The sequence below is a fragment of the Typha angustifolia genome, chromosome 4, assembly GCF_048772165.1.
Source record: "Typha angustifolia cultivar Huaian chromosome 4, ASM4877216v1, whole genome shotgun sequence".
Classification (NCBI taxonomy): Eukaryota; Viridiplantae; Streptophyta; class Magnoliopsida; order Poales; family Typhaceae; genus Typha; species Typha angustifolia.
Window position 1 is genome coordinate 1855551 of NC_133242.1, and position 26683 is coordinate 1882233.

General features: G+C 35.4%; 4 protein-coding genes across 6 annotated transcripts; 3 read left to right on the forward strand and 1 right to left on the reverse strand.

Moving 5' to 3' along the window:
- Nucleotides 1-546: 546 nt before the first annotated feature.
- On the reverse strand, nt 547-3265 carry LOC140759758 (protein LIFEGUARD 2-like). Its single transcript, XM_073096406.1, has 4 exons — nt 2860-3265; nt 2673-2786; nt 1049-1206; nt 547-962 (listed from the first exon to the last, which is right to left on the reverse strand). The coding sequence occupies exons 1-4, from the start codon at nt 3104-3106 to the stop codon at nt 756-758; spliced, it is 726 nt and encodes a 241-aa protein (XP_072952507.1). The 5' UTR covers nt 3107-3265; the 3' UTR covers nt 547-755.
- Nucleotides 3266-13204: 9939 nt separating this feature from the next.
- Nucleotides 13205-14154, forward strand: LOC140759630 (protein ACCELERATED CELL DEATH 6-like). Its single transcript, XM_073096242.1, has 3 exons — nt 13205-13758; nt 13836-13985; nt 14073-14154. The coding sequence occupies exons 1-2, from the start codon at nt 13248-13250 to the stop codon at nt 13862-13864; spliced, it is 540 nt and encodes a 179-aa protein (XP_072952343.1). The 5' UTR covers nt 13205-13247; the 3' UTR covers nt 13865-13985; nt 14073-14154.
- A 1691-nt stretch (nt 14155-15845) lies between these two features.
- LOC140759538 (uncharacterized) lies at nt 15846-18447 on the forward strand. The gene is made up of 5 exons (XM_073096124.1): nt 15846-15893; nt 16079-16300; nt 16620-16748; nt 16865-17175; nt 17704-18447. Exons 1-5 carry the CDS (start codon nt 15863-15865, stop codon nt 18313-18315), a joined length of 1305 nt encoding a protein of 434 aa, XP_072952225.1. The 5' UTR covers nt 15846-15862; the 3' UTR covers nt 18316-18447.
- A 2432-nt stretch (nt 18448-20879) lies between these two features.
- On the forward strand, nt 20880-25530 carry LOC140759459 (uncharacterized). 3 transcript variants are annotated; one of them, XM_073096030.1, is made up of 10 exons: nt 20880-21531; nt 21609-21758; nt 21846-22001; nt 22251-22331; nt 22421-22462; nt 22757-22867; nt 23188-23382; nt 23708-23815; nt 23935-24245; nt 24793-25530. In XM_073096030.1, the coding sequence occupies exons 1-10, from the start codon at nt 20898-20900 to the stop codon at nt 25402-25404; spliced, it is 2400 nt and encodes a 799-aa protein (XP_072952131.1). In that variant the 5' UTR covers nt 20880-20897; the 3' UTR covers nt 25405-25530. The 3 variants fall into 3 exon arrangements, with proteins under 3 accessions (XP_072952131.1, XP_072952132.1, XP_072952133.1); XM_073096031.1 differs by having other exon boundaries at nt 24013-24245; XM_073096032.1 differs by lacking the exon at nt 21846-22001.
- The last annotated feature ends 1153 nt before the right edge of the window (nt 25531-26683 follow it).

The following is a 26683-nucleotide window of genomic DNA, read 5'->3' on the forward strand; positions in this document are numbered from 1 at the left end:
TGCAATTTATATCTAGGATTCCTTGTAACTTTTTTTTATTGATAATAAGGATCCTAAGATCTCAATCGGTAAGCAGTAATTAACACCAAGGAAGGAAATATTTATAATGACCAAAATGCTATAATCTTCTTTGAAAGAATTTTTTTTTTAAAAGACTTCTTTTTTCAAATGATTTGAAAGGCTTGAGTTGTTCAAATCTACCATCTCTGTCGCTTGTGGTCTCATGATTTAATACGTCGATTATAATGAAAGAAGTGGAAGATAATTTAATGAAGAAAAGAGCATTTTGGTTATAATGGATATGCTAACAATGCGTGCCCTTTGGATTGCGTACTTATTCCGTTTGTCCTCCGCAAAAGCGATGGTTTCTTCCCAATAAATTGCAACAGGAATATACGAGTGATGGAAAACAGGAATAGGCATAAATATACATCCGTTTTCCGAATTGTCCCCTTCGCATATATCATCAGAGCTTTTCTCTAATCTCAGCATGAAGTACAAATTGCATATGAAATGATAAACGCGGAAAAAAGGAACTCTACATACTAATATAATATATATTTTTTTCAGGCTTGCATTTGAATTCAGTAAATGGCACACAAAAACAAATGCCTATACATTTATACTTCTTTTTTTGTGACAAAAGGCTACATTTATTCTTCTTAGGATTCAAATATACACAACTTCAGTTCCAATAAAGACCAACTTATTGTTTAAAGTGCAATGTATAACTGATCAGCCAAAACTATGCTGTTTCAACTATCAGCTGCCCGTAATAGAGTAAGCAGAGAAAGGAAGAGGTTGATGATATCCAGATAAAGGGCAACCGCTGCCCAAATGTACTCATCATACGTGTAACGCTTTATCAAGTTGTCTGTGTCATATATGATGTAGCCAGAGAATATAAGCGCCGCTAATCCACCATATATCATGAGAGATATCTTTCCCAGTGGAAAAAAAATCTGCAAAGTGAATGGGTATATATGCTTAATAATAGAAGTAGACAATTAGCGGAATCCAATGAAGTGCGGCACTAGGTCTGTCGTACCTGGATGAGGGAAAAAACCAGCAATACCATGACAGCAGCAAAAAGGAAGGGACCAAGGAAATTGAAATCATGACCTCTTCTAGCAGCCCAGAATGTGTAGAGAGTAAGGCTAACCACCACCACTGTGGTTAAAATTGCAGCTTCCAGAATGACCTTGCCTGTTAGTATTAACCATCCAAAAATCAAGAACTCTCTGAAAAATATATAAATCCCATGCTGGAAATTTGGTGTAACAAATACCCATAAGGACAAGTTTGAATAATTATATGACTTTTCTACAACTTCTGTTTATACATAGATACAAAATAAACAAATTCAAAGACATGCATGAATAAAACAACAGGAGAGAAAAGAACAGATGTAATGGCTTACAGAAAACAGTTTCCTCTATGCAGAAGCATGAGAAGATATATACAACTCATCAGCAGCAGAATTCCAGACAAATGTTCACTTGTTGCTGATCAGCTGTATTCACTGCATACCTAGCGATCATAATTTTTATCTGCCATACACTAACTACTTTTATCTATTCCTGGGAAATTAGAAATAAAAAAGAGCTATTAACCCCTCCTCTGTTCCTATTTGACTTAGCAACTCAAGGTACCTTTATGTAAAACACAGTATAGGACCAAATGAACAAGGATGTAGAAGTCAACCAGTTCCGGAATATAAAGGATCTCTTCCACCTGATGCTAAAATGCTTCTATGCCTGATAAATAAAGTTAGACTTTCTTAATAACCTAGCGTAAAATTTCTCTTCATGTTGACAACTTCAAAGCAGAAAATATCCTTGTCAACCATTTGTAGTGTGGGATGAACTATACAGAATTCAATATTGTTAACATAAAGGAGAACATTTGCAAGGATAAACATTAAGCAAAAGCATTTTAAACCCAAAAGAAAATGACATTCTTCATTTATTTAATCACTTTGACAATGACTCAAACCAATGAAGTGTGCCCATGAAAACTGAATTATGTTGGGCTCCCATTATACTAACCAACTTCTGTAGCATGTCCTACATATAGTTTCACAAATACACCATTTCTCTAGAATATGAAAAGAGTAGCTTTCTAAATAATATTTCTTTTATCGACTATCTCACATAGCTAATGAAAAAGTTAATTTGGAACTACTCTGTGTTTGCATCAATTCACATTTACTGTTCAGAAATTAGTATACTAGGGTAGCAAGAAATACCACCTACAAATACTCAACAACCCATTATCCCTCAATCTCATAGTAAAACATATACAAACATCCCACCTCATGACATCCTCTCTCTCACCAATCCTGTCCTCCATGGCAGTCTAGTAGACTGTTCACAATGGTGTTTGGAGATGCAATTCTATGACATTAGGGACGAGGTCTATGCCTTTCCTTGTCATCATCGTTCCTAACACCTTTTGCTGACATTGGAAATTTTCTTCAATCTCTCATTCATTATGTCATGACCAACATCATTTTTGGTTGTGGTTTCATACAAGTCATCTCAATTTGTCCTTAATTACACTTTAGCGAAAGAGAAATGTAATAATAATGGGTTACCCTAATTCAGTAATTTGATACGAGTTAATAAGTTATGCACAACAATTTGAAAAGCAAATTGAGATCAAAATCTTACCGCTGGTAAACGCGCACGACATCCCAACCGCGAAGCTAATCGCCAGAGTAAACAATCCAAGCAGAATCAGATTCACCGGATGCTGCTGGTGATAGTAATACAAGGGGCACAAAACTGCACAAATCCGACCAGAATAAATAACAAAGATGTTTTTAAAAAATCTAGAGAAGAAAGGTCGAGTCATCACTGATGAAGGGGAGGATGAGGAGAAAGATGTAGAGCCCCAGGCCGGCGCTGCTGGAGACGAAGAAGTGGGAGATGGGGCGGACGGAGACGACAACGGCGGCGACGGCAGCAGTCATCGCGACCTGGAAGGTTAGGATGATGTAGATCTTGCGGATGAACGCCCACCGGAGTTCCGGGCTCTCGGTCATCATCGGATACAGGAACCGGGAACCCGACTCGATGTCCCCGTTCTTCTGGTAGTTGAACATCCTTGCGGACGGAGAGAGATCGCTAGGGTTTCGATCTGAGATCTTAGAGTTAAGATTAGGGTTAGAGTCTGGATTTGATCGAGAGGAGAAAGACGAAGGAGAAGGAGATGGAGATGGGGAAGTTATTGGAGATTCTTCTGAAAAGTCCTATCGTTTCAGTTGAATCATTGGACGGAATAATATAGAAACATTACAAATAACACCCTATAATTTGATTATAGGTTACAAATCGCCTTCTCTTTTCATTATTTACAAATAAGCCCTCTATTTGGTTAACAATACTAAGCCACACCCTATCCAATTAATTGAGAGAGAAATATAATTTAAACAGACCATTAGGCTAACTTAACTATAGAATGACTAGAACACCTATTTTTAATAAAATAGGATTACATTAACTTTTCAAAATATTAAAATCGCATTAAGTAAATGGTAAAGAAACCCAAATAAACTATCGTTACGAAAATGAAAAGACGTATAAAAAGACTAACAGTAAAAACAATAATAAAAGTAACAAGGTCAGTTTTCTATGTTCGTTGCTTATTCCAGCAGCCATCTGGATTTGGTGAACGGTGAAAAACGTGAGAAGGTCGAAAGGACTAATCATCTTTCTTATTCCACAGCAAATATTGAAGAGGTGGCTTTTGGCCCAGGGTCTTCCCTCTCCATCAAAGGAGATCTTCTCCCTCGCCGGCTGCTGGTGAAGTTTTCCTCACTCTTTTCCCCTCACTTCTTCTTTTCCAATTGCTCCTTTCCCCACCTCTCTTCTCCCTTCTCTTTTGTCCTCTCTTCTTCCTCTCCCTTTGCTCTTTTCCCATCCTCTCTTCTCCCCTCTCTTTTTCCCTATCTTGCCCTAGCACTTTCCCTCTAACCATCACGTTGTTGCCGCTACAACAATTGTCGCTGCTGCTCTTTTTTGCCGTTCCCTATCGTCACTCACCGCTGTCGTCCCTGCTCTCCTTCTGCTCTCCTCCCTCGCCGAATCCAAACTTGGCCACCACCTTTCTGCAAGATTCGAGCTTCCCGTGCGTGCGAACCGAACCGAGCCGAGCCGGGCCGGGCGGCGCGCGTGTGTGTGTGTTAGGTTGCATAGTAACCTTTACCCACAAAATAGGTACCCCTTTTGGGGCCCAAAGCCCATAGGAAGTTTGTTGCTTATATACCATACTAACATTTCTCAAATATCCAATATGGTACTAAACTTACTTTCCTTTATTTCCCATTGCCATGATACCCACTTTAGAGCCAATTATCATTCACTTCTCTTCATGAATTTGATTAAGTGAATATATGACAATAAAGTATACTTTGAGCTAAATTGATTCCACCATTAAACCATTATTAATAATGTGTGGGCCCCACTTAAAACTTAGCTCAAAATTAATAAAATATTCATGTCAAAATCATGAAATTACCAACAATCCCCCACATGAATGAATTGGCTGAAAATGCATATGAAATGCAGACTTGATCGAGAGTACAACAAAAAGTTACTGCATCAGGATAGGTAGCTTTTGGCTTTGAACCTTCCATAGTGAAGTATTATCGGGTTTATTCGCTAACCAGTGAACATGATGTCTTGAACTGTTCAGCTTTTGTATAAACCAAGACAATAATACTCACACAGCTCTTTTCAACACAGTCGGTTCTATATGTTGTGTCCATTTCGGCCCTGGACGCGCCTGGTAATTCTTTGAGTGCTCTAGAGATTTAGCCTTGTCATCTCATAGAAGCGGCCCACTTCACACTCACATAGGTGACCTCTTATTAAGAGTATCCTGCCATACTCCACTTGGATTTCCAAAGTATAAGAGTCATTAAAAGCATTGCTTACCCTAACACTTAGTACAGGTTTATCACTATGTCATCATAGGAAAGGTGTAGGAAATTTAATTCCTTAGTGATTTCAGAGAACGCCCCCACAACTCGGTTGTCCCTTTGAACCTAGATCTTGGGATCTCCAGTCAACTAGGTTGGGTTGCCGTTGTGTCGTTACTCTAGGTGGTAGGCTTTAAACCCATTCCCCTCGATGAACAATATACTCGATCTCTTGTTAAACCCTTAGTTAATGGATCCGCGATGTTATCCTTTGATTTTACATAATCAATGGATATTATACCATTTGAGATCAATTGTCGCACTGTATTATGCCTACGACGTATATGTCGTGACTTACCGTTATACATCTGACTCTGTGCCCTTCCTATAGCCGATTGACTATCGCAATGTATGCAGATTGCGGACACAGGTTTTGGCCACATAGGAATATCTTCTAAGAAATTTCGAAGCCATTCTGCTTCTTCTCCAGCCTTATCTAATGCTATGAATTCAGATTCCATAGTAGATCTAGCTATACATGTTTGTTTAGAAGATTTCCATGAAATAGATGCACCTCCAAGTGTAAAGACATATCCGCTCGTGGATTTGGTATCTTTTGTATCAGATATCCAGTTTGCATCACTGTACCCTTCAAGTACTTCTGGATATCTTGAATAGTGCAATCCATAGTTAGTGGTGTATCTCAAATATCTGAGTACCCTAACTATCGCCTTCCAGTGATCACTGCCTGGATTACTTGTATATCTACTCAGTTTACTCACAGAGTACGCAATATCCGGACGAGTGCAATTCATGACGTACATCAAACTGCCTATTATCCGAGAATATTCTAACTAAGATATACATACACCTGTATTCTTTGTAAGATGAAGATTCACATCTACAGGTGTTCTGGCTATATTGCTACTATCTTTATCAAATTTATCGAGTATTTTCTCAATATAATGTGATTGAGATATAACATACCCTTCAGTTGCCTTAGTGATCTTTATACCAAGAATCACATCTGCAACTCCCATATCTTTCATATCGAACTTTTTAGCCAACATGTTCTTGGTAGCTTTAATGACATTAATATTGCTACCAGTTATTATCATGTCATCCACATATAGACATACAATGACATAATTATCTGAAGTGCATTTCACATAAACGCATTTATCACATTCATTAATGTGAAAACCATTTGACATCATAACTAAGTCAAATTTTTCATGCCATTGTTTAGGTGCTTGTTTAAGCCCATAAAGAGACTTAACTAATTTGCACACTTTTCTCTCTTGTCCTGGAGCCACAAACCCTTCGGGTTGTTCCATATAGATTTCTTCATTTAATTCACCATTCAAGAATGCAGTTTTCACATCCATCTGATGTATTTCCAGATTATATAATGCCGCAAGAGCAATTATTAATCGGATAGATGTTATTTTTGTTACAGGTGAATATGTATCAAAGTAATCTATTCCCTCTGTCTGTCTATATCCTTTGACTACAAGTCTCGCCTTGTATTTGTCAATTGAACCATCTGCTTTCATCTTTCTTTTGAATATCCATTTGTAACCCAAAGGTTTACAACCTGGTGGAAGATCCACCAATTCCCAGGTATGATTTTGCAAAATGGATTCAACTTCACTATCAATGGCTTCTTTCCATAAAGGAGCTTCAGGAGTAGACATTGCTTCCTTATAACTCTGAGGTTCTTTTTCTAACAAATATGTTAGAAAATCAGGACCAAAAGACGTAGAAGTCCTTGCCCTCTTACTTCGTCTAGGTTCAATATCATTTCCTTCTTGCATAGACTCTTGGTCATGCTTATTTTCATAAGTTCTTTTGAGAGAACTTATTTCTAATGTAGATTTATATGGAAATATATTCTCAAAGAATGATGCATTCCTAGACTCAATAATTGTATTCTCATGTACCTCAGAATTATCTGATTTGTGAACCAGGAATCGATATGCACTACTGTTATGAGCATAACCAATGAATATACAATCAATAGTTTTAGGTCCAATTTTTGTTCTTTTAGGAATTGGAATTGCAACCTTTGCTAGGCACCCCCACACTCTTAAGAATTTATAGCTAGGTTCTCGACCTTTCCATAACTCATAAGGTGTTTTATCCAATTTCTTATGGGGTAACCGGTTGAGAATGTGATTTGCAGAAAGCAAAGCTTCCCCCCACAAATTCTGGGGTAAACCAGAACTTATTAACATGGCATTCATCATCTCTTTTAGAGTTCTATTCTTACGTTCAGCAATACCATTTTGTTGTGGAGCGTAAGGAGCCGTTATTTGATGAATAATTCCATTTTCTGCACATATTTGTGCAAATGGTGACTCATATTCACCACCTCTATCACTTCTTAGCATTTTAATTTTTCTGCTAAGTTGGTTCTCAACCTCTAATTTGAAATGTATAAACATTTCTAATGCCTCATCTTTGCTTCTTAGCAAATACACATAATAGTATCTTGTGCAATCGTCAATAAAAGTAATAAAATACTTTTTTCCACCTCTAGTTTGAATAAATTTCAAATCACATACATCGGTATGTATAAGTTCTAGAGGTTCTGTACTCCGTTCGACAGAATGAAACGAAGTCTTAGCCAATTTGGCTTCAACACATATTTCACATTTTTTATTTAAATCAATATAGAAATTAGGCAACATGTTAAGATTAATTAATCTACGTAATGTACCATAATTAACATGTCCTAATCTACCATGCCAAATTTCATAAGACTCAAGCAAGTAAGAAGAAGATTCTTCTTTATTTATTTTTGGAGTTACAATCATTACATTCATCTTAAAGAGGCCATTTGACAAGTAGCCCCTTCCAACATACATGCCATTTTTTATAAGTACAAACTTATCAGACTCAAACACCAACTTAAACCCTTTCTTACTCAATAATGATCCCGAAACCAGATTCTTTCGAATGTCGGGCACATGCATTACATCATTAAGAGTAAGTTCTTTTCCTGAAGTTAATTTTAACACAACCTTTCCTATTCCTTCCACCTTGGAAGTTGCTGAATTGCCCATGTAAAGTTTTTCATCTGTCGCAGTTTGATAAGACGAAAACATCCACCTATTGGCACAAATGTGTCGAGTAGCTCCAGTGTCTACCCACCATTCTTTAGGATTACCACCAATCAGGTTTACTTCCGAGACAACAGCGGAGAGGTGCATATCATCAACATCAGAACGAAGGTGTTCTACTTCATTGGCTTGTGGCTTCTTCTTTTCAGAGTTCTCCTTCTTTGAGTTCTCCTTCTTTTTCCTCAAGCGGCAGTCCTGAGCATGATGCCCTTGTTTGTCACAGACGTAACATTTGCCCTTGAACTTCTTTGCATTGCCACTTTTAGAGCCTTCGCTAGTGTACTTCCTTTTCTTGTCCTTTGTGGACTCCACAACATTTGCCTTTGATACGTACTAACTTCCAATTTTCTTTTCAGCAGTACGATTGTCTTCTTCAATCCTCAATCTGACAATAAGTTCTTCAAGTGTCATTTCCTTGCGTTTGTGTTTTAGGTAATTTTTTGAAATCCCTCCAAGATGGTGGCAATTTTTCTATAATAGCCGCCACTTGAAATGATTCATTAATCACCATCCCTTCAGCATGAATCTCATGAATTATTACTTGAAGATCTTGCACTTGGTTAATCACTGGTTTAGTGTCAACCATCTTGTACTCAAGAAATTTACCGACTACAAATTTCTTTGCACCGGCATCTTCTGTCTTGTACTTCTTGTCTAAAGATTCCCATAATTCCTTAGACGTTTTTACTGAACTATACACGTTATACAACGAGTTGTCCAGTCCATTGAGGATATAGTTTCGGCAAAAGAAGTCGGCATGCTTCCACGCATCCACTGCAGCAACTACTTGCCTATCAGTTTCCTCCTTTCGGAGTTCAGGCACATCTTCATGTAAGAATTTAGCCAAATTCAAAGTGGTCAGATAAAAGAGCATCTTCTGTTGCCATCTCTTAAATTCTGCACCACAGAATTTTTCAGGCTTTTCTCCATGAACTGTAGGTACTGGAGGAGCAGTGATAGGGGAAATAGTACTCTTTACTATTTCAGCCATCTAAAAGAATGAAATAAAATTAAAATCCGATAAGAAGAAAAGAACACTGATTGGAATCAGAGTGACAACCAAATTGGTCTTAAGATTGTTGGCGATAACAATCTGATTCCAAAAATCCGATCAAAATAAATAAATAAAAAAAAAAACTGAATTGATAGTTACTAATTTATAGTTACACTGTGAAGGGATGCACCATTTGGGTCGAGTTCAACCAACTAACTGAATTGATTAACTGTTTATCGAAGGGACACACCACTTCGATCCCGAATCAAATCAGACTGAACCCGAACCCGTATCAGGCAAAAAATAAAATTGGACTTTGACCCGTGCGTGCGAACCGAGCCGAGCCGGGCCGGGCGGCGCGCGTGTGTTAGGTTGCATAGTAACCTTTACCCACAAAATAGGTACCCCTTTTGGGGCCCAAAGCCCATAGGAAGTTTGTTGCTTATATACCATACTAACATTTCTCAAATATCCAATATGGTACTAAACTTACTTTCCTTTATTTCCCATTGCCATGATATCCACTTTAGAGCCAATTATCATTCACTTCTCTTCATGAATTTGATTAAGTGAATATATGACAATAAAGTATACTTTGAGCTAAATTGATTCCACCATTAAACCATTATTAATAATGTGTGGGCCCCACTTAAAACTTAGCTCAAAATTAATAAAATATTCATGTCAAAATCATGAAATTACCAACAACTAGTTCACAGTTGTAATCTAAGCTCGTCAGCATCTATGTTTGGTTGAACACAGATGTTGTACTTTTTGGCGGTCCTAGATGTTTGATTTTATTTTGCTCTGCAATTAGGATGCATAAGATTTTCATTTAATTTGTGTTCCAGCTGGATTATCCTCGATCTCCTACCCTTGCGTATTTTTAGGGCTGAGGCTTTTTGCTCCTTGGAATCATTTGGATCGTTCTTCATCTTATTGTTGTGCCATGCCCCTAAGCTTAATTATCAGAATTAAATTATAATACTGTCTATGGTATGGTAAGCCAAATGTAGAGCTAAGCTGTTGTTCTATCTCTCATATTCCATGTATATAAGACATTATCTTTATAATCCTTAGATGTTAATAAATTATTCTAGCTTACGGGCTTTCCTTTTAAAAAGAAAAGTTTGGCAGCTGGTTAATGGACGTTGAGATTAGCTGGTGAACCGTCGTAATTCGTATTTGATCGGGTCGTCGTTTGGTCGATATATGGGTTGCAGATTTATATTTATTTAAATAATATAACTATATATATCACAGGGATATTATGAAAATTTATAACCATAGGGTGGCAAAATAATACAAATAAAAGTTTATACAATAGTTTGATTTAGGCATATTTACTATTTACTAAAGTTAATTTGAAACTTATCCTAAATTAATTCTACATGATGAGTGTGAAAAGTTCTAGGAATTTTTTTTGTTTTATTAGCACTTATGTTTGAGTTATTTTATAAGTTATCCCTTCTTTTTTCCATGTAATATTCATATAATACCAAAACATTACCTTAACTAACTAATATTAATTTAGTATACAGTTATTTAACTCTGCTGATTAAATTACTCTTTTAAAAATTTTAATCTTGACCCATCATTTTTAAAATCATATCCCATTTTAACCCACTCCATAATATTAAAAAAATATGTTTTTTTTAGATCTAACCACTATGTAGATCATATTCGACCAAAGAGTAATTTCTATATTTTTAATATTTTAAAACAATATTTCCTAGTTGAAAATTTATTCTTAACGACGGCATATAAATCTAAAAATAAAAATATAGCATTATTATAAATTTCTCAAAGTTTTAAGAGTTTCAACAATCTAAGCCTTTAATCACACTTCACAAGTAGAATCGGGATTATGCTAATGTTAATTATTAAGCAGACAAAGAGTGCTAGTCCTAAGTAAAAGAAAAAGGTTTTTTTTTTCCATTAATCTAGAAATAATATTTAGGTCAAGTATTTCAATTATAGGTGCAGTTTGCGAGTTAAATAGTATATATAAACTTTTTGTAAAATTTTTTTTTCATGTTTTCTAAAACGCATGAAACTAAGGCAAGGTGCGAAATGGATATATATATATATATATATATATATATATATATATATATATATAAAGTTATCTTCTAGTATATATCTCATTTGCTTTTATAAGCGAAGGGGACTTAACCATGCATCCGCTTTACTTTTGTTATGTTTATCTTAACCTAAACCACAAGTGACATAGTTTTCTTTTCTCTCATTTATGCTCTCTCTTTCTCTTTCCTAAAGAAAGTTAGAGTAGGGAATATAATTAGTTATTCGTCCTTGACATTTTCAATGTGTAGAATGTTTTGTAAAGCTTTACATCCTGTACGAAAGAATTATTTCCTTAATTTGGTTACTCTTTTTATCTTTGGATTTACTTTTGGCTATATTCCATGTTTGAGCCCTCGACCTTTGGACTATTGGCCTATTTTCGTCAATTTGGGCCTTATTTTTTGCTTGAGTTATTTATAAAAAAAATTAAATTTTATTTTATATAATCGCGTGGGTTCTACCTCATTAGAGGCGCATGTATTCGATGACGAGAAAGGGTGGTAATCGGGTCGGGGCAGATTTGGATCGGATCAACATCACCCTAACATGAACACAATCCGATTAATAAACGAGTTATATTTGGTAGACACGAGCATGACATGATTATTAAACGGGTAGCATTACATCAATTGTCTAAGTCGTTTAATAAATGGGTCGTGTTTACACGACATGATAACACAATCAATCTAACCTGTTTAATAAACGAGTTGTATTAACCCGACACGATAATACGACCTGTCTAACCCGTTTACCATATATAAAATTTGATATATTAATTTATCTCATATTAATAGTGTAATATATAAATAAAATAATATATTTTTGACTCAAAACTCATACAACATAAAAATTTTATAATTTAAATACATACATCAAATTTTAGAACAAAGTTTAGAACAAATACATACATCAAAATTTTATTCCAACTAGCAAGTATCATATTATTTTACTATGATAATAAACCAAATGGCGTGGGATGATGAGGGCGGCAGGCGAGACGAGGGCAACTAAGTGGGAAGGTGAGGGCGGCAAGTTAGATATACTTTGTTTATCATTGCTAAGTTATGCCATTGTTTTAGCACCACGCGCATCTTCCGCAAGTTGTATACTCGTAAATTCTTAAATCTGCATTCCCCTTTGCCTATATACTTTGTTTTTTATTGCCAAGTTATGCCATTGTTTTAGCATCACATGCATCTTCCATCAGTTGTATACTCATAATTTTCTTTATCAGTTTAATTTTCTTATGGGTCAGTGAGATTTTAACCTAAAACCTAAGCCACAAGTTATACTGTTGTTTTCTCTCAGTGATAAATATGCTCTCTTTTTTTCTTTCTTAAAGAAAGTTACGCTAATATGAATAACTTTTTTTGTTGAATGCCTGTAAAGCTTCACAGCAGCATATTAGTACAACAAGCATGAAGAATTAATCACTTACTTTGGCTTTGGTCTTCCTCTTTAACCTTTTGTAATAATGACACAGGACATGCAGGACGCCGATCGAATTATATTTTGCATTTAACACCCTATCGTATTTGTTAATTAAATTTAACAATTATAAACTAAAGATATTACTAAAATATTCTGATGGAATCTAAACTTTACTACACGCCAAGAATCTCAGTTTATTTAAACAATGGAGGAGAAATGATGGTTCAGAGGAAGGTTCGAACTAATATTGTGAGGGTAGAAGAAGATAATTAACATATTAGACATTCTGGTAGACAATATGTTAATTTTAACTGAATATTTCTTTCTGTTATGCCATCTATATAGATGGTGTTACAGGTTGTAAAATATAACTATGTATAAAGTCAAGGTGTTAAATGCATTTTCTTTTTCCCAAATGCCTAGAAGCTACGCATGTTTACTAAACTACGTGGAGTTAAAAAGGCACAAGATGCGGCACACTGGGAAAAGATAAAGAAAAAGAAAAAGAGAAAGAGAAAGGTTTTCTGGTATCCCTCGACGCAAGAAATTCTCATTGTCCCGGTTTAAAAAATCGACTCATAAATACAAGCTGCCAAGTCGAAGAAATCAAAAACTAATACTGCGTCTACAAGTGAACAACTCATCTACCTCTCAAGGACAAAAATTGGATAGTAACCAATTAGAGGAAATGAGGAAGAAATTGTTCAAATTAGCCATGCAGGACAAATGGGAAGAAGTCATCGAAATCTACAAGAATAACCCTCAAGTGCAAGGCGAGAACCTGACACGTGCCAAGGGCACGACGTTGCACGTGGCGATATCGGCCGGCAAGGAGGATGTGGCGTTGCAGCTACTGCTTGAGGTGTCGAAGGAAAATGTGGAGAAGATCTTGAAGACGAAGAACGAAACCCTATCGACTCCACTGCACGTGGCCGCGTCACACGGCATGCACCGGGCGTGCTGGAACATGGCGGAGCGCTGCCCGACGTTAGTGACGACAGAGAGGAACAGACGCGGGGAGACGCCGCTCTTCACGGCGGCGCGGCACGGGAAGGAGGATGCGTTCTTTGCGCTCGAGAGGTGGGTGCAAAGAGTGAATCCGCCGCCAAAGGACATGAGGAAGAGGGACGTCACACACTGTAGGAGGGAGGAGGATGGCAATAGCATCCTCCATTTTGCTATCCTAGGAGAATACTTAGGTACCGTCTCAAAAATGTTCAAATAACACCTTCCAATTTATATCATTTTGTGATTAATACTTTTATTTTATATGCAGGTTTGGCTAATGAGATCATTGAGCTGTAACCTCAGTTAGTTCATTACGTAAACATAAGCGGAGAGTCACCTCTTCACTATCTGGCAAAGAAGCCTTTGTGTTTCGGAAGTGGAACTTACTTTGGCTTATTTGACCAACTCATCTACTCTTGTAATTAAGTCTTAATAAATTATATATATGCTTAACTATATCTTTTATATCTATTAATATTAATTAACTTTCTTTCTTATTGTACAGGTATTTTTATTGGCCAACATAAGAGAAAATTTCTGGAATACAAAAATCAGAAAAGTTATCTACCAAAAGAACCAAACACTCAATTGTTGCCGGAAACTTTTGATACTTTCTCCCATGTCTTTACTTTACTAAAGCCTTTGCACCAAATAGGTAATTAGCATTCCATATTATACTATACTTAAGAGTTTTCACTTGTTTTCAAGTTATATATATATATAGCATTGTAGATAAATAAGAACCATCACGCCATTGAGTAACGAAAATAAATACTTAGGAGATACTTTTAATTTTGACTTAACAACATGATATGTTTTCCAGCATATTACTATGTTATTTGTAAAATAGAGTCTCATATAATCTTAAGATCCAAACTCTAACTCAATTGTAGCTATCAAAATGCCTGGATGGATTCGCATCCCTAAATGGATCCGAAGTAGATGTGAGAAGGGTGACGAGGAAAATTCGGCTGGTATATTATTTTTAAAATAGATTATTTTTTGTGAAAAATCTTTTGGGCTTTTTTTCTTTAGTTTGTCACTTCTTTTCTTTTTTTATTTCAGAAAAAGAACCTATAAATAAATCAACTTGTACTCCTCATGAAGGTGATCCAGAATCCTCTCAAGGTAATTTAGATATAATATATCATTAATTTTATATTAAGCTTTTTGTCTCTTAATTAGTATCCAAGCTAGTAGTTGCTACATACAATTTCTATTGAAAAAGATTAAGAGTTCAATATATATAAAAATTCTAATGAAGTATTAGCTTGAGGTGCCGAAGAACGTAGCTTACTCCTATCTTTTCTCTCTCTAATCCTTTAGCAAGTAAATAATTACACGTAATATTAGCTGGCGCTAATCATACTTTCATGTTTAATTGTTTACTTGAAATGCAAAAAAAGTTAAAGAAAAAGGCAAAATGGAGGAGGATAATGAGCACCCTTTCCGAAAGTTTCCAAAAATCTATGCCGTTGGTGTTACCTTCTTCAAGATGGTGATGAAGTTCATCTTGGTCATCATGGGAATAGGTAAGTAGATAATTTACAAGGAGAAAATTTGTTGATTACAAAAATGATAGAAGTGATAGAACTACGAAGAGCCCAAATCAGACAATTCATTACGTTCTCTAACTCATATTTTCTAGCACATTACTATGTTATTTGTAAAGTAGAGTTTCATGTAATCTTAAGATCTAAAGTCTAAGTCAATTACAGTAACCAGAATGCATGAGTGGATTGGCGTCCCTAAATGGAACCGAAGAAGACGTGAGAAGGGTGACGAAGAAAATCCAGCAGTTGGTATATTATTTTTGAAATAAATTGTTTGCTGTGAGAAATTTCTTTAGGCTTTTTTTTTGTCACTCATTTTCTTTTTTATCTCAGTAAAAGCATCTACAAATAAATCAACTACCCCTTGCGAAGGTGATCAAGAATCCTCTCAAGGTAATTTAGATATAATATATCGTTAATTTTATATTGAGCTTGTTGTCTCTTAATTGGTATCCAAGCAAGTAATTGAAAAAGGTTAAGAGTTCTATATATATAAATTCGAGTGAAGTAATAGCTTGACGTGCGAAAGAAAGGAGCTTATTCCTATATTTTCTCCCAATCTTTTAGCAAATAAATAATCACACATACTATTTGCTCGCGCTAATCACTCTTTCATGTTTTAATTGTCTACTTGAAATGAAAAAAAGTTAAAGAAAATGGCAAAACTGAGGAGGATATTGAGCTCCGTTTTCAAAAGTTACCAGAAATCTATGACGTGGGTATTGCCTTCTTCAAAGTGGTGATGAAGGTCATCTTGGTCATCATGGGAATAGGTAAGTAGATAATTTACAAAGAGTTAATTCCAATGCATGAAGATAACGATGCATGACATGTACATAATATAAGATTTAATTAATAATTAATTAACTATTTAATTGAAAAGAAAACTAATTTGAGTTTCAGAACAAAATGAGTCAATATCTTGAAACAAACATTTGTCTCTAATTCTATTTTCTAGGATTACGGCGGACGCATAGACTTGAAAGGATGAAAAGAAATAATACATATGCAGTACAGCTAATGAATAAATTGATTGAAAATTGCGATGACTGGGAGTGCGAGAGAGATGGTATGAATCCACATCTTCCGAGATCTTCCGATAGAGATACACTTCCAGAAGCACCACCTCGAGTAGATAACGAGCATTCACTGACAAATGATGTCACCGCCACCGCAAAAGGTATCACTGCATTACCTTGAAATTGAAAAATAGAAAATATTGTCCATGGAGTCAAAGCATACTTAATGTATTCCCAAGTTATACTTTTGCCATTATAGTACGTACGACCAGGTGTCAAATACACTGTTTGAAGAATAAAAATGCAGTACTTGTCTTTTTATAATCTCCACCACCACCTCCAAAGGAATGAAAGTGTAATTTAGAATTAATTTATTTATCACAGTAATCCACCGATGATCGATCGATGCATAAACTATTTGTATTAACATCTGATTGGCGAACTTATTTGGACTTAATTATTTAAAATTTTTGAAAACAGAGAGTCCGGATGGAAAGCGCAAAGGAGAGGGCGGTCATCAGGTCAATGTGGATACAATATGCAAATGCAAATGCAAATGCAAATGCGAAGATGAACAAAAGGGAGAGGAATCAACAAAACCAGTGAAAGGTAAATAATTAATATTTTCTGTTACATAAAAAAATATATATTTTATCACCTTAGATCTTAAATTATTTTAATAAATATCACCCTTTTTCATGTGTGATACTCTATCAACATGATAGTCACACCGGTGTTGGAAGCTGCGAAAAATAGAATTATAGAGATAGTAAAAAAAATTCTTGAAACTTTTCCGATGGCAGTCTTGGATGTTGATGAGGATGGAAAGAACATTGTGTTGCTTGCGGCAGAAAATCGACAAAGTTATATATATAAATATATGGTTAATAGTGAGATAATGAAAGATAGTGCATTTGGGAAGATAGATAAGAATGGAAATAGTGCTCTACATCTCGCTGCTAAGCTTAGAGAAAAGCTTCCTTGGAATATCCCTGGAGTAGCTCTTCAGATGCAATGGGAGATTAAATGGTATAAGGTATGAGGCATCTCACTCTCTTATTTATAATTTTTTTTATATTTTCAATTCAAAATAAAATATTGACAACTATAACGGATAATTATAGTAAACTATTACTTATTTTTACTATGACACTCTTTTAACTATGAAAAACCTTCAAAATAGTATTTTATTAGTTATATGTTTCAATTTTCTATTAAAAATATAATTAAGAGACCCTGTCACATGATCAATTTTAGATACTGTAGATACTATTTTACTTTTATTTAAAAAAATTAAGAATGAGATAACCAATGAGAGGTATTAGATACCTGAAAACACGGAAGTGAAAAAAAAAAGCAAATAAAAATGTAGGTGCAAAAATTAAAATATTTATATAAAAATGAGGAATAGTTAATGGGTCCAGGTATAATTAACCATAAATTAATATAGAGTTCGATATATGAATAGAAATATAAGGAGGAAATTTGAAAATATTAACGTTAGAAAGCAAACTATTTTAACCATATATTCTTAAATGAAAATTATGAAATTTTATAACCACAGTACGTGATGCAATCCATGGAAAGCGTAATATCCCACACCTACAACGACAAGGGCAAAACGGCGCAAGAGGTCTTCATAAAAGATCACGAGGAACTCGTCAAGGAAGCCGGCAACTGGCTGGTCAAAACGTCAGAGTCATGCTCCGTCGTCGCCGCTCTGATCGCCGGCGTTGCCTTCGCCACTGCTACCACCGTCCCAGGCGGTCTAAATCAGTCCTCCGGCGAACCGATCCTCTCTGACGAAACCACCTTCCAAGTCTTTGCCTTCTCCTCCCTCGTAGCCCTCTGCTTCTCTGTGACCTCCCTCGTCATGTTCCTCACCATCCTCACGTCCCGCTACCAAGAAAAAGACTTCAACAAGAGCCTCCCTACGAAACTGATAGTTGGGCTCACGTCACTCTTTACCTCCATCGCCGCCGTGCTCGTCTCCTTCTGCGCAGGGGACTTCTTCGTGGTGCAGAAGAAGCTCAAGTTCGTAGCATTCCCAATTTATGCAGTGATGTTATTTCCGGTCTCATTCTTTGCGATTGCCAATTTCCCGCTCTACGTCGACCTCATTTGGGCCACCATCGCCGATTTGCCGGTGAGGACTCAAAGGATGCATACATTATGACAAACATTTGGTGGGGGACGAGTTTGTGCCTTCCTTAATTTGGTGTGCTTTTAATTATTTTCTTGGACATAATTAAGTTCTCTGAATAATTAACTGCGTGGGTTTTTCTGATAAGGTTTTGTTTGCCAAATGTGCCAGGATATGTAAGATGTGATTAAGTTGTATTAATAATATTACTCTACCTGATTATGTGTTAAATTAATTCCATATGAAAAAAGATTTAAGAGTTCCGATCGATCTTTTATGCTACCTTAACCACTCTTGGGTTTCTCTAACTTTAAGTGAAAGAGATGGGAGAGAATATAAAAGAGTTTGACATAACTCTTTAAAAGAAAAATTCAGCCCTGAATTTAAATTATTAAGTGAAAGAGATGGGAGAGAATTATTGAAGCTATTGCATTCCTGGTATCGTACTTATGTAAGTACAATATCATCGGTATGGGTTGAAACAAGGCAGGAAGAATGCACCTTCTTGGCTGGGACAAGACCATCTTAGGCAAGTGCGAGGACGGTTTGGTGTATTCTTGATTTTCAATAGGGACCCGAATCTTTGGGTTGATTTAGTTTCAGCCAAATACAACACCTTCTACTTATCGAGAAACTCTTGGCCCCTCAATTGTCCTTGGCATTGGCACATTATATTTGATTTTGTCATTCTCTTCTATATATGGGGCTCCTCGAGCTCATCAAGAATGGCAAAGGGTCCAACCTCTGTTTTGATCCATGTTTGAGCCCTCAACCATTAGACTGTTGGCCTAGTTTCGTCAATTTGGGCCATATTATTTGCTTGAGTTATTTATAAAAAATTTAAATTTTATTTTTATATAATCAGATGAGTTCTACCTCATTCATTAGAGGTGCATGTATTCAATGATAGTAAGGGTGGTAATTGGATAGGGTCAGATTCGGGTCGAGTCAACATCACTCTAACATGAACACAATCTGATTAATAAACGAGTTGTATTTGGTAGATACGAATGTGACCCGATTATTAAACGGGTAATATGGCATGACCCATCTAACTTATTTAATAAATGATAACACGATCTGTCTAATATGTTTAATAAACTGGATGTGTTAATTTGACACGATAATATGACCCGTCTAGCCCGTTTACCATATATAAAATTTAATATATTAATTTGTCTCATATAGATAGTATATTATACAGATAAATAATATATTTCTAACTCAAAACTGATACAATATAAAAATTACAATTCTAACATATACACCAAATTTTAGAACAAAGTTTAGGACAAATACATACACCAAAATTTTATTCAACTCTCAAATCTAATAATTCTATGGCAATTATAATAAATTTTAAAAGTATAAATATAAATAATTAAGATAGAAGACAGAGGGAAATACAAAGTGCTATTCTCGTACCAAACATCAATGTACGTAATGAAAAACATAATACAAAAATTATAAAAGAAATATCTTGAGAGAGAAAATTGGGGATATTCCTATCAGCAAATAGGGATCTTCCTGCTAGCAAATATTATATTAATTAACTATAGTAATTAACCTAATGAGGGCGGCAGGCGAGACGAGGGCAACTACGTGGGAAGGTGAGGGCGACAAGCGAGATATACTTTGTTTATCATTTGCTGTGTTATGCCATTGTTTTAGCAGCACATTCGTCATCCATCACTCATATACTTATAATTTTCTTTGTCAGATTAATTATTTTTATAGGTCAGCGTGATCTTAACCTAAAACCTAAGCCACAAGTTATATTGTTTTTTCTCATTGATAAATATGCTCTCTTTTTTTTTTGCTTTCTTAAAGAAAGTTATGCTAATATGAATAACTTTTTTTGTTGAACGCCTGTAAAGCTTCACAGCAGCATATTAGTACACCAAGCATGAAGAATTAATCACTTACTTTGGCTTTGGTCTTCCTCTTTCACCTTTTGTAATAACGACGACAGGACGTGCACGATGACGATCGATTTATATTTTGCATTTAACACCCTATCTTTATATATAATTATGATTTACACTTAATATTGTTAATATTTATAAAGCGTAGTTTTTAATTAAATTTAACAATTATAAACTAAACATATTACCAAAATATCCTGATGGCATCTAAACTTTAGTTCACTCCTAGAATCTCATTTAATTTAAACAATGGAGGGAAAAGATGGTTAAGAGGAAGGTTCAAACTAATTGTGTGAGGTAGAAGAAGATAATTAACATATTAAACATTCTGGTGGACAAGATGTTAATTATAACTGAATATTTCTTTCTGTTATGCCGTCTATATAGATGGTGTTACTGGTTGTAAAAATATAACTATGTATAAAGTCAAGGTGTTAAATGCATTTTTTCCCCCAAATGCCTAGAAGCTACGCATGTTTACCAAACTACCTGGAGTTAAAAAGGCATAAGATGCTGCACACTGGGAAAAGAAAAAGAAAAAGCAAGACAAAAGAGAAGGGTTTTGGTTTCCCCCCACGCAAGAAATTCTCACTGTCCGGGAGGAGAAAATCGACTCATAAATACAGACTGCCATGTCGAAGAAATCAAAAACTAATCCTGCATCTCTCTCTCTTATTACTACAAGAAAGGATGAGCGAACCAATTATGGCTGAACTCTCTCCCTCGTCAAAACAACAAATGAAGGACGTCGGACAAACGAACAACTCATCTCCCTCACAAGGACAAGAAATGAAGAGTGAACCATTAGAGGAAAAGAGGAAGGAATTGTTCAAATTAGCCATGCGGGATGAATGGGAAGAAGTCATCAAAATCTACAAGGCGCACCCTGAAGTGCAAGACCAGAGGTTGACACGTGCCAAGGGCACAACGCTGCACGTGGCGATATCGGCAGGCAAGGAGGATGTGGCGTTGCAGCTGCTGGCTGCGATGTCGAATGATAATGTGGAGAAGATCTTGAAGACCAAGACCGACACCCAATTGACGCCGTTGCATGTGGCCGCATCGCACGGCATGCACCGGGCGTGCTGGAACATGGCGGAGCGCTGCTCGAAGTTAGTGACTACAGAGCGGAATAGACACGGAGAGACGGCGCTCTTCACGGCTGTGCGGCACGGGAAGGAGGAGGCATTCTTTGCGCTCGAGAGGTGGGTGCAAAAAGTGAATCGGCTGCCAAAGGACTTGAGGAAGAGGGACGTCACACATTGTAGGAGGGAGAAGGATGGCAATACCATCCTCCACTTTGCTATCCTAGGAGAATACTTCGGTACTGTATCAAAAATTTTCAAATAATACCCTACAATTTATATCATTTTTTGATTAACACCTTGATTTTATATGTAGGCTTGGCGAATGAGATCATTGAGCTGTACCCTGAGTTGGTTCATTATATGAACACAGGAGGAGAGTCACCTCTTCACTATCTGGCGAAGAAGCCTTCGTGTTTCAGAAGTGGAACTCGCTTTGGCTTATATAACCAACTCATCTACTCTTGTAATTAAATCTTAATAAATTATATATATTTGTGTAACTATATCTTTTTATATCTATTAATATTAATTAACTTTTTTTATTATGCAGGTATCTTTATCGGCCAACATAAGAAAAAATTTAATTATTATAAAAATTATAAAAGTGATGAACTAAAAGAACCAACATCAAACTATCAATTGTTGCCGGAAACATTTGATACGTTTTCGGACGTCTTTACTTTACTAAAGCCTTTGCTTGAAATAGGTAATTAGCATTCCATATTATACTATAGTTAAGAGTTTTCACTTGTATTCTTATTATATTTAATTAATTAATTATATATATATAGCACTGTAGATAAATAAGAATCATCATGACGTTGAATAACAAAAATAAATATTTAAAGATATATATTTAATTTTGACTTAACAACGTGACATGTTTTCAGCACATTACTATGTTATTTGCATAGTCTCGTATGATCTTAAGATCCAAACTTTAATTCAATTGCAGCTACCGATATGCCTGAGTGGATCCGCATCCCTAAATGGATCCGAAGAAGACGTGACAAGGGTGACAAGGAAAAGTCCGCTGGTATATTATTTTTTAAATAAATTGATTTTTGTGAAATATCTTTTGGGCTTTTTGTTTTTTTATCAATCATTTTCTTTTGTTTTTTTCAGCAAAAGCACCTATAAATAAATCAACTTGTACTACTCATGAAGGTGATCCAGAATCTTCTCAGAGTAATTTAGATATAATATATCGTTAATTTTATATTTAGTTTTTTGTCTCTTAATTGGTATCCAAGCTAGTAGTTGTTACGCACAATCTCTATTGAAAAAGATTAAGAATTCTATATAAAAATTCAAGCGAAATATTAGCTTGATGTGCTGAAGAGAGTAGCTTACTCCTATCTTTTCTCTCTCTAATCTTTTAGCAAGTAAATAATTACACATAATATTAGCTCACGCTAATCACTCTTTCTTGTTTTAATTGTCTACTTGAAATGAAAAAAGTTAAAGAAAATGGAGAAACTGAGGTGGATCCAAGATTTCCGAAAATCTATGAAGTGGGTGTTGCCTTCTTCAAGGTGGTGATGAAGGTCATCTTGGTCATCATGGGAATAGGTAAGTAGATAATCTATAAAGAGTTAATTCCAATGTGCATTTGTCCCATGCTTTTATATATTCAGATCATGTTACCAATAAAGCAATATACTATGATAATAACTAATCCTTTGCTCTAAAAACTTAAAACCGCGGTTTTAGAGAATAGCTAAAAATTTACAATATCTCTGTACAGTGAAGGTAACGATGCATGACGTGTACATAATAAGATTTAATTAATATTTAATTAACTATTTAACATTAAAAAAACTAATTTGAGTTTCGGAACAAAATGAGTCGGTATTTTGAAACAAACATTTATCTCTAATTTTGTTTTCTAGGATTATGGCGAACGCATGCACTTGAAAGGATGAAACGAAAGAATACATATGCACTTCAGCTAATGAATGAATTGGTTGATAATTGCAAAGACTGGGAGTACGAGAAAGATGGTTTGGATCCACATATTCCGAGATCTTCCGATACAGTTAAACTTCCAGATGCACCACCTCAAGAAGAAAACGCCACCACAAAAGGTATCACCACATTACCTTGAAATTATCGGGCTAATATGAAAATAGAAAATATTGTCCATGGAGTCAAAGCATACTTAATGTATTCCTAAGTTATATTTTTACTATTAAAGTACGACCAAGTGTCATATACACTGTTTGAAGAATAAAAGTGCAGTACTTGTCTTTTTATAATCTCCACCACCCCCTCCAAAGGAATGGAAATGTAATTTAGCATTAATTTATTTATCAAGAATCCACTGATGATCTATCGATGCATAAACTATCTGTATTGACATCTGATTAGCTAACTTATTTGGACTTAATTATTTAACAATTTTGAAAATAGAGAGTCCGGATGGAAAGAGCAAGGGGGAGGACGGTCATCAGGTCAATGTATATATCAAGATTTGCAAAGATGAACAGAAGGGAGAGGAATCAACAGAACCAGTGAAAGGTAAATAATTAATATTTTCTGTTACATAAAAAAAAAAATATATTATATCATCTTAGTTCTTAGACTATTTTAATTAAACATCACTCTTTTTTATGTGTGATACTCCATCGAAATGATAGCTACACCGGTGTTAGTAGCAGCAAAAAATGGAATAATAGAAATGGTGAGAAAAATTCTTGATACTTTTCCTGTGGCAGTCTTGGATGTTGACGAGGATGAGAAGAATATTGTATTGCTTGCGGTAAAATATCGGCAAAGTCACATATATGAATTTATGCTTGATAGAAAGATAATGAAAGATAGTGTATTTGGGAAGATAGATAAGAATGGAAATAGTGCTCTACATCTCGCAGCTATATTTAGCCAAAAGCTTCCTTGGAGTATCCCTGGAGTAGCTCTTCAGATGCAATGGGAGATTAAATGGTACAAGGTACGAGGCGTCTCTTTCTTATTCATAAATTTTCTTATATTTTTAATTTGAAATAAAATATTGATAACTGTAAGGGATAATTATAATAACTATTGCTTATTTTTAAGTAGACCATTTTTAGCTATGAAAAACCTTCAAAATAATATTTTATTAGTTATATGTTTGATTTTTCTATTAAAAATATAATTAAGATACTGTCACATGATCAATTTTATTTTAGATATTGTAGAGACTATTTTACTCCAATTCAAACAAATAAAAAAAAAAAAGAGAGGACAAGATAACATTTAAGAATTATTAGATAACTGAAAACACTAAAGTGAAAGAAAAAACAAATAAAATGTATGTATAAAAATTAAAATATTTATATAAAAATGAGGAATAGTTAATGGGCCCAAGTATAATTAACCATAAATTAATATAGAGTTCCATATATAAATAGGAGTATAAGGAGGAAATTTGAAAATATTAACACTAGAAAGCAAACTGTTATAACCATATATTTTATGATGTTAAATGGAAAAAAAATGAAATTTTACAATCACAGTACGTGATGCAATCCATGGAACCCGAAATATTCCACACCTACAATGATAAGGGCAAAACGGCGCAAGAGCTCTTCATGGACACTCACAAGGAACTCGTCAAGGATGCCGGTGATTGGCTGGTCAAAACGTCAGAGTCATGTTCCGTCGTCGCCGCTCTAATCGCCGGCGTTGCCTTCGCCTCCGCTGCCACCGTCCCTGGCGGTCTAAATCAATCCTCCGGCGAACCGATCCTCTCTGGCGAAACCACCTTCCAAGTCTTTGCCTTCTCCTCCCTCGTGGCTCTTTGCTTCTCCGTGACCTCCCTCATCATGTTCCTCACCATCCTCACGTCCCGCTACCAAGAAGAAGACTTCAACAAGAGCCTCCCTACGAAACTGATAGTTGGGCTCACGTCACTCTTTACCTCCATCGCCGCCATGCTCGTCTCCTTCTGCGCAGGGGACTTCTTCGTGGTGCAGAAGCAGCTCAAGTTCGCAGCGTTCCCAATTTATGCAGTGATGTTATTTCCGGTATCATTCTTTGCGATTGCCAATTTCCCGCTCTACGTCGACCTCATTACGGCCACCGCCGCCAAATTGCCGGAGAGGACTCAAAGGATGCAGACATTTTGACGAACATTTGGTGGGCGACGGGTTTGTGCCTTCGTTAATTTGGTGTGCTTTTAATGATTTTCTTGGACATAATTAAGTTCTCCGAATAATTAACTACGTTGGTCTTTTTCTGTTTTGTTTGCCAAATGTGGATATGTAAGATGTGATTAAGTTGTATTAATAATATTACTCTACCTGATTATGTGTTAAATTAATTCCATACGACAAAAGATTTAAGAGTTCCGATCGATCTTCTATGCTACCTTAACCACTCTTGGGTTTCTCTAACTTTAAGTGAAAGAGATGGGAGAGAGTATAAAAGAGTTTGACGTAACTCTTTAAAAGAAAAATTCAGCCCTGAATTTAAATTATTAGGTGCAACACGTGAGTTATAAAAACTACACATATACTTCTTCTTTTTAATCTCTGTTTAACATATGAAATTAAACGATTACATGTGATACTCAATAGAAACTATATTATATTTACCTTTATAATCTGTATTATGTAAAAAAAATTTACACATCAACAATATAATTCAACACATTCCAAGACAGCTTAAATATTTTTTAAGTTGTATTAGTACTATATTTGGTGGGTGAGAAATTATAGAAAGTGATCATTATGGTATAAATGCCTAGGTTTAAACATATTGAGAATTATTCTGGAAGAATTATAAATATGTGTAAAGTTGGGCTATTAAATGGAACTCTTATTGAGAATTATTGAAGCTATTGCATTCCTGGTATCGTACTTATGTAAGTACAATATCATCGGTATGGGTTGAAACAAGGCAGGAAGAATGCACCTTGTTGGCTGGGACAAGGCTATCTTGCCTAAGTACGAGGACGGTTTGGTGTATTCTTGATTTTCAATAGGGACCCGAATCTTTGGGTTGATTTAGTTTCAGCCAAATACAACACCTTCTACTTATCGAGAAACTCTTGGCCCCTCAATTGTCCTTGGCATTGGCACATTATATTTGATTTTGTCATTCACTTCTATATATGGGGCTCCTCGAGCTCATCAAGAATGGCAAAGGGTCCATGTTTGAGTCCTCAACCTTTATACTGTTGGCCTATTTTCGTCAATTTAGACATTATTTTTTGCTTGAGTTATTTATAAAAAATTTAAGTTTTATTTTATATAATCACGTGGGTTCTACCTCATTATAGGTGCATGTAATCGATGATAGGTAAGGGTGACAATCGGGTCGGATCAAATTCTGGTCGGGTTAATATCATCTTAACATGTATACGACTCGATTAATGAACGAATTGTATTTGCTAGACATGAATAT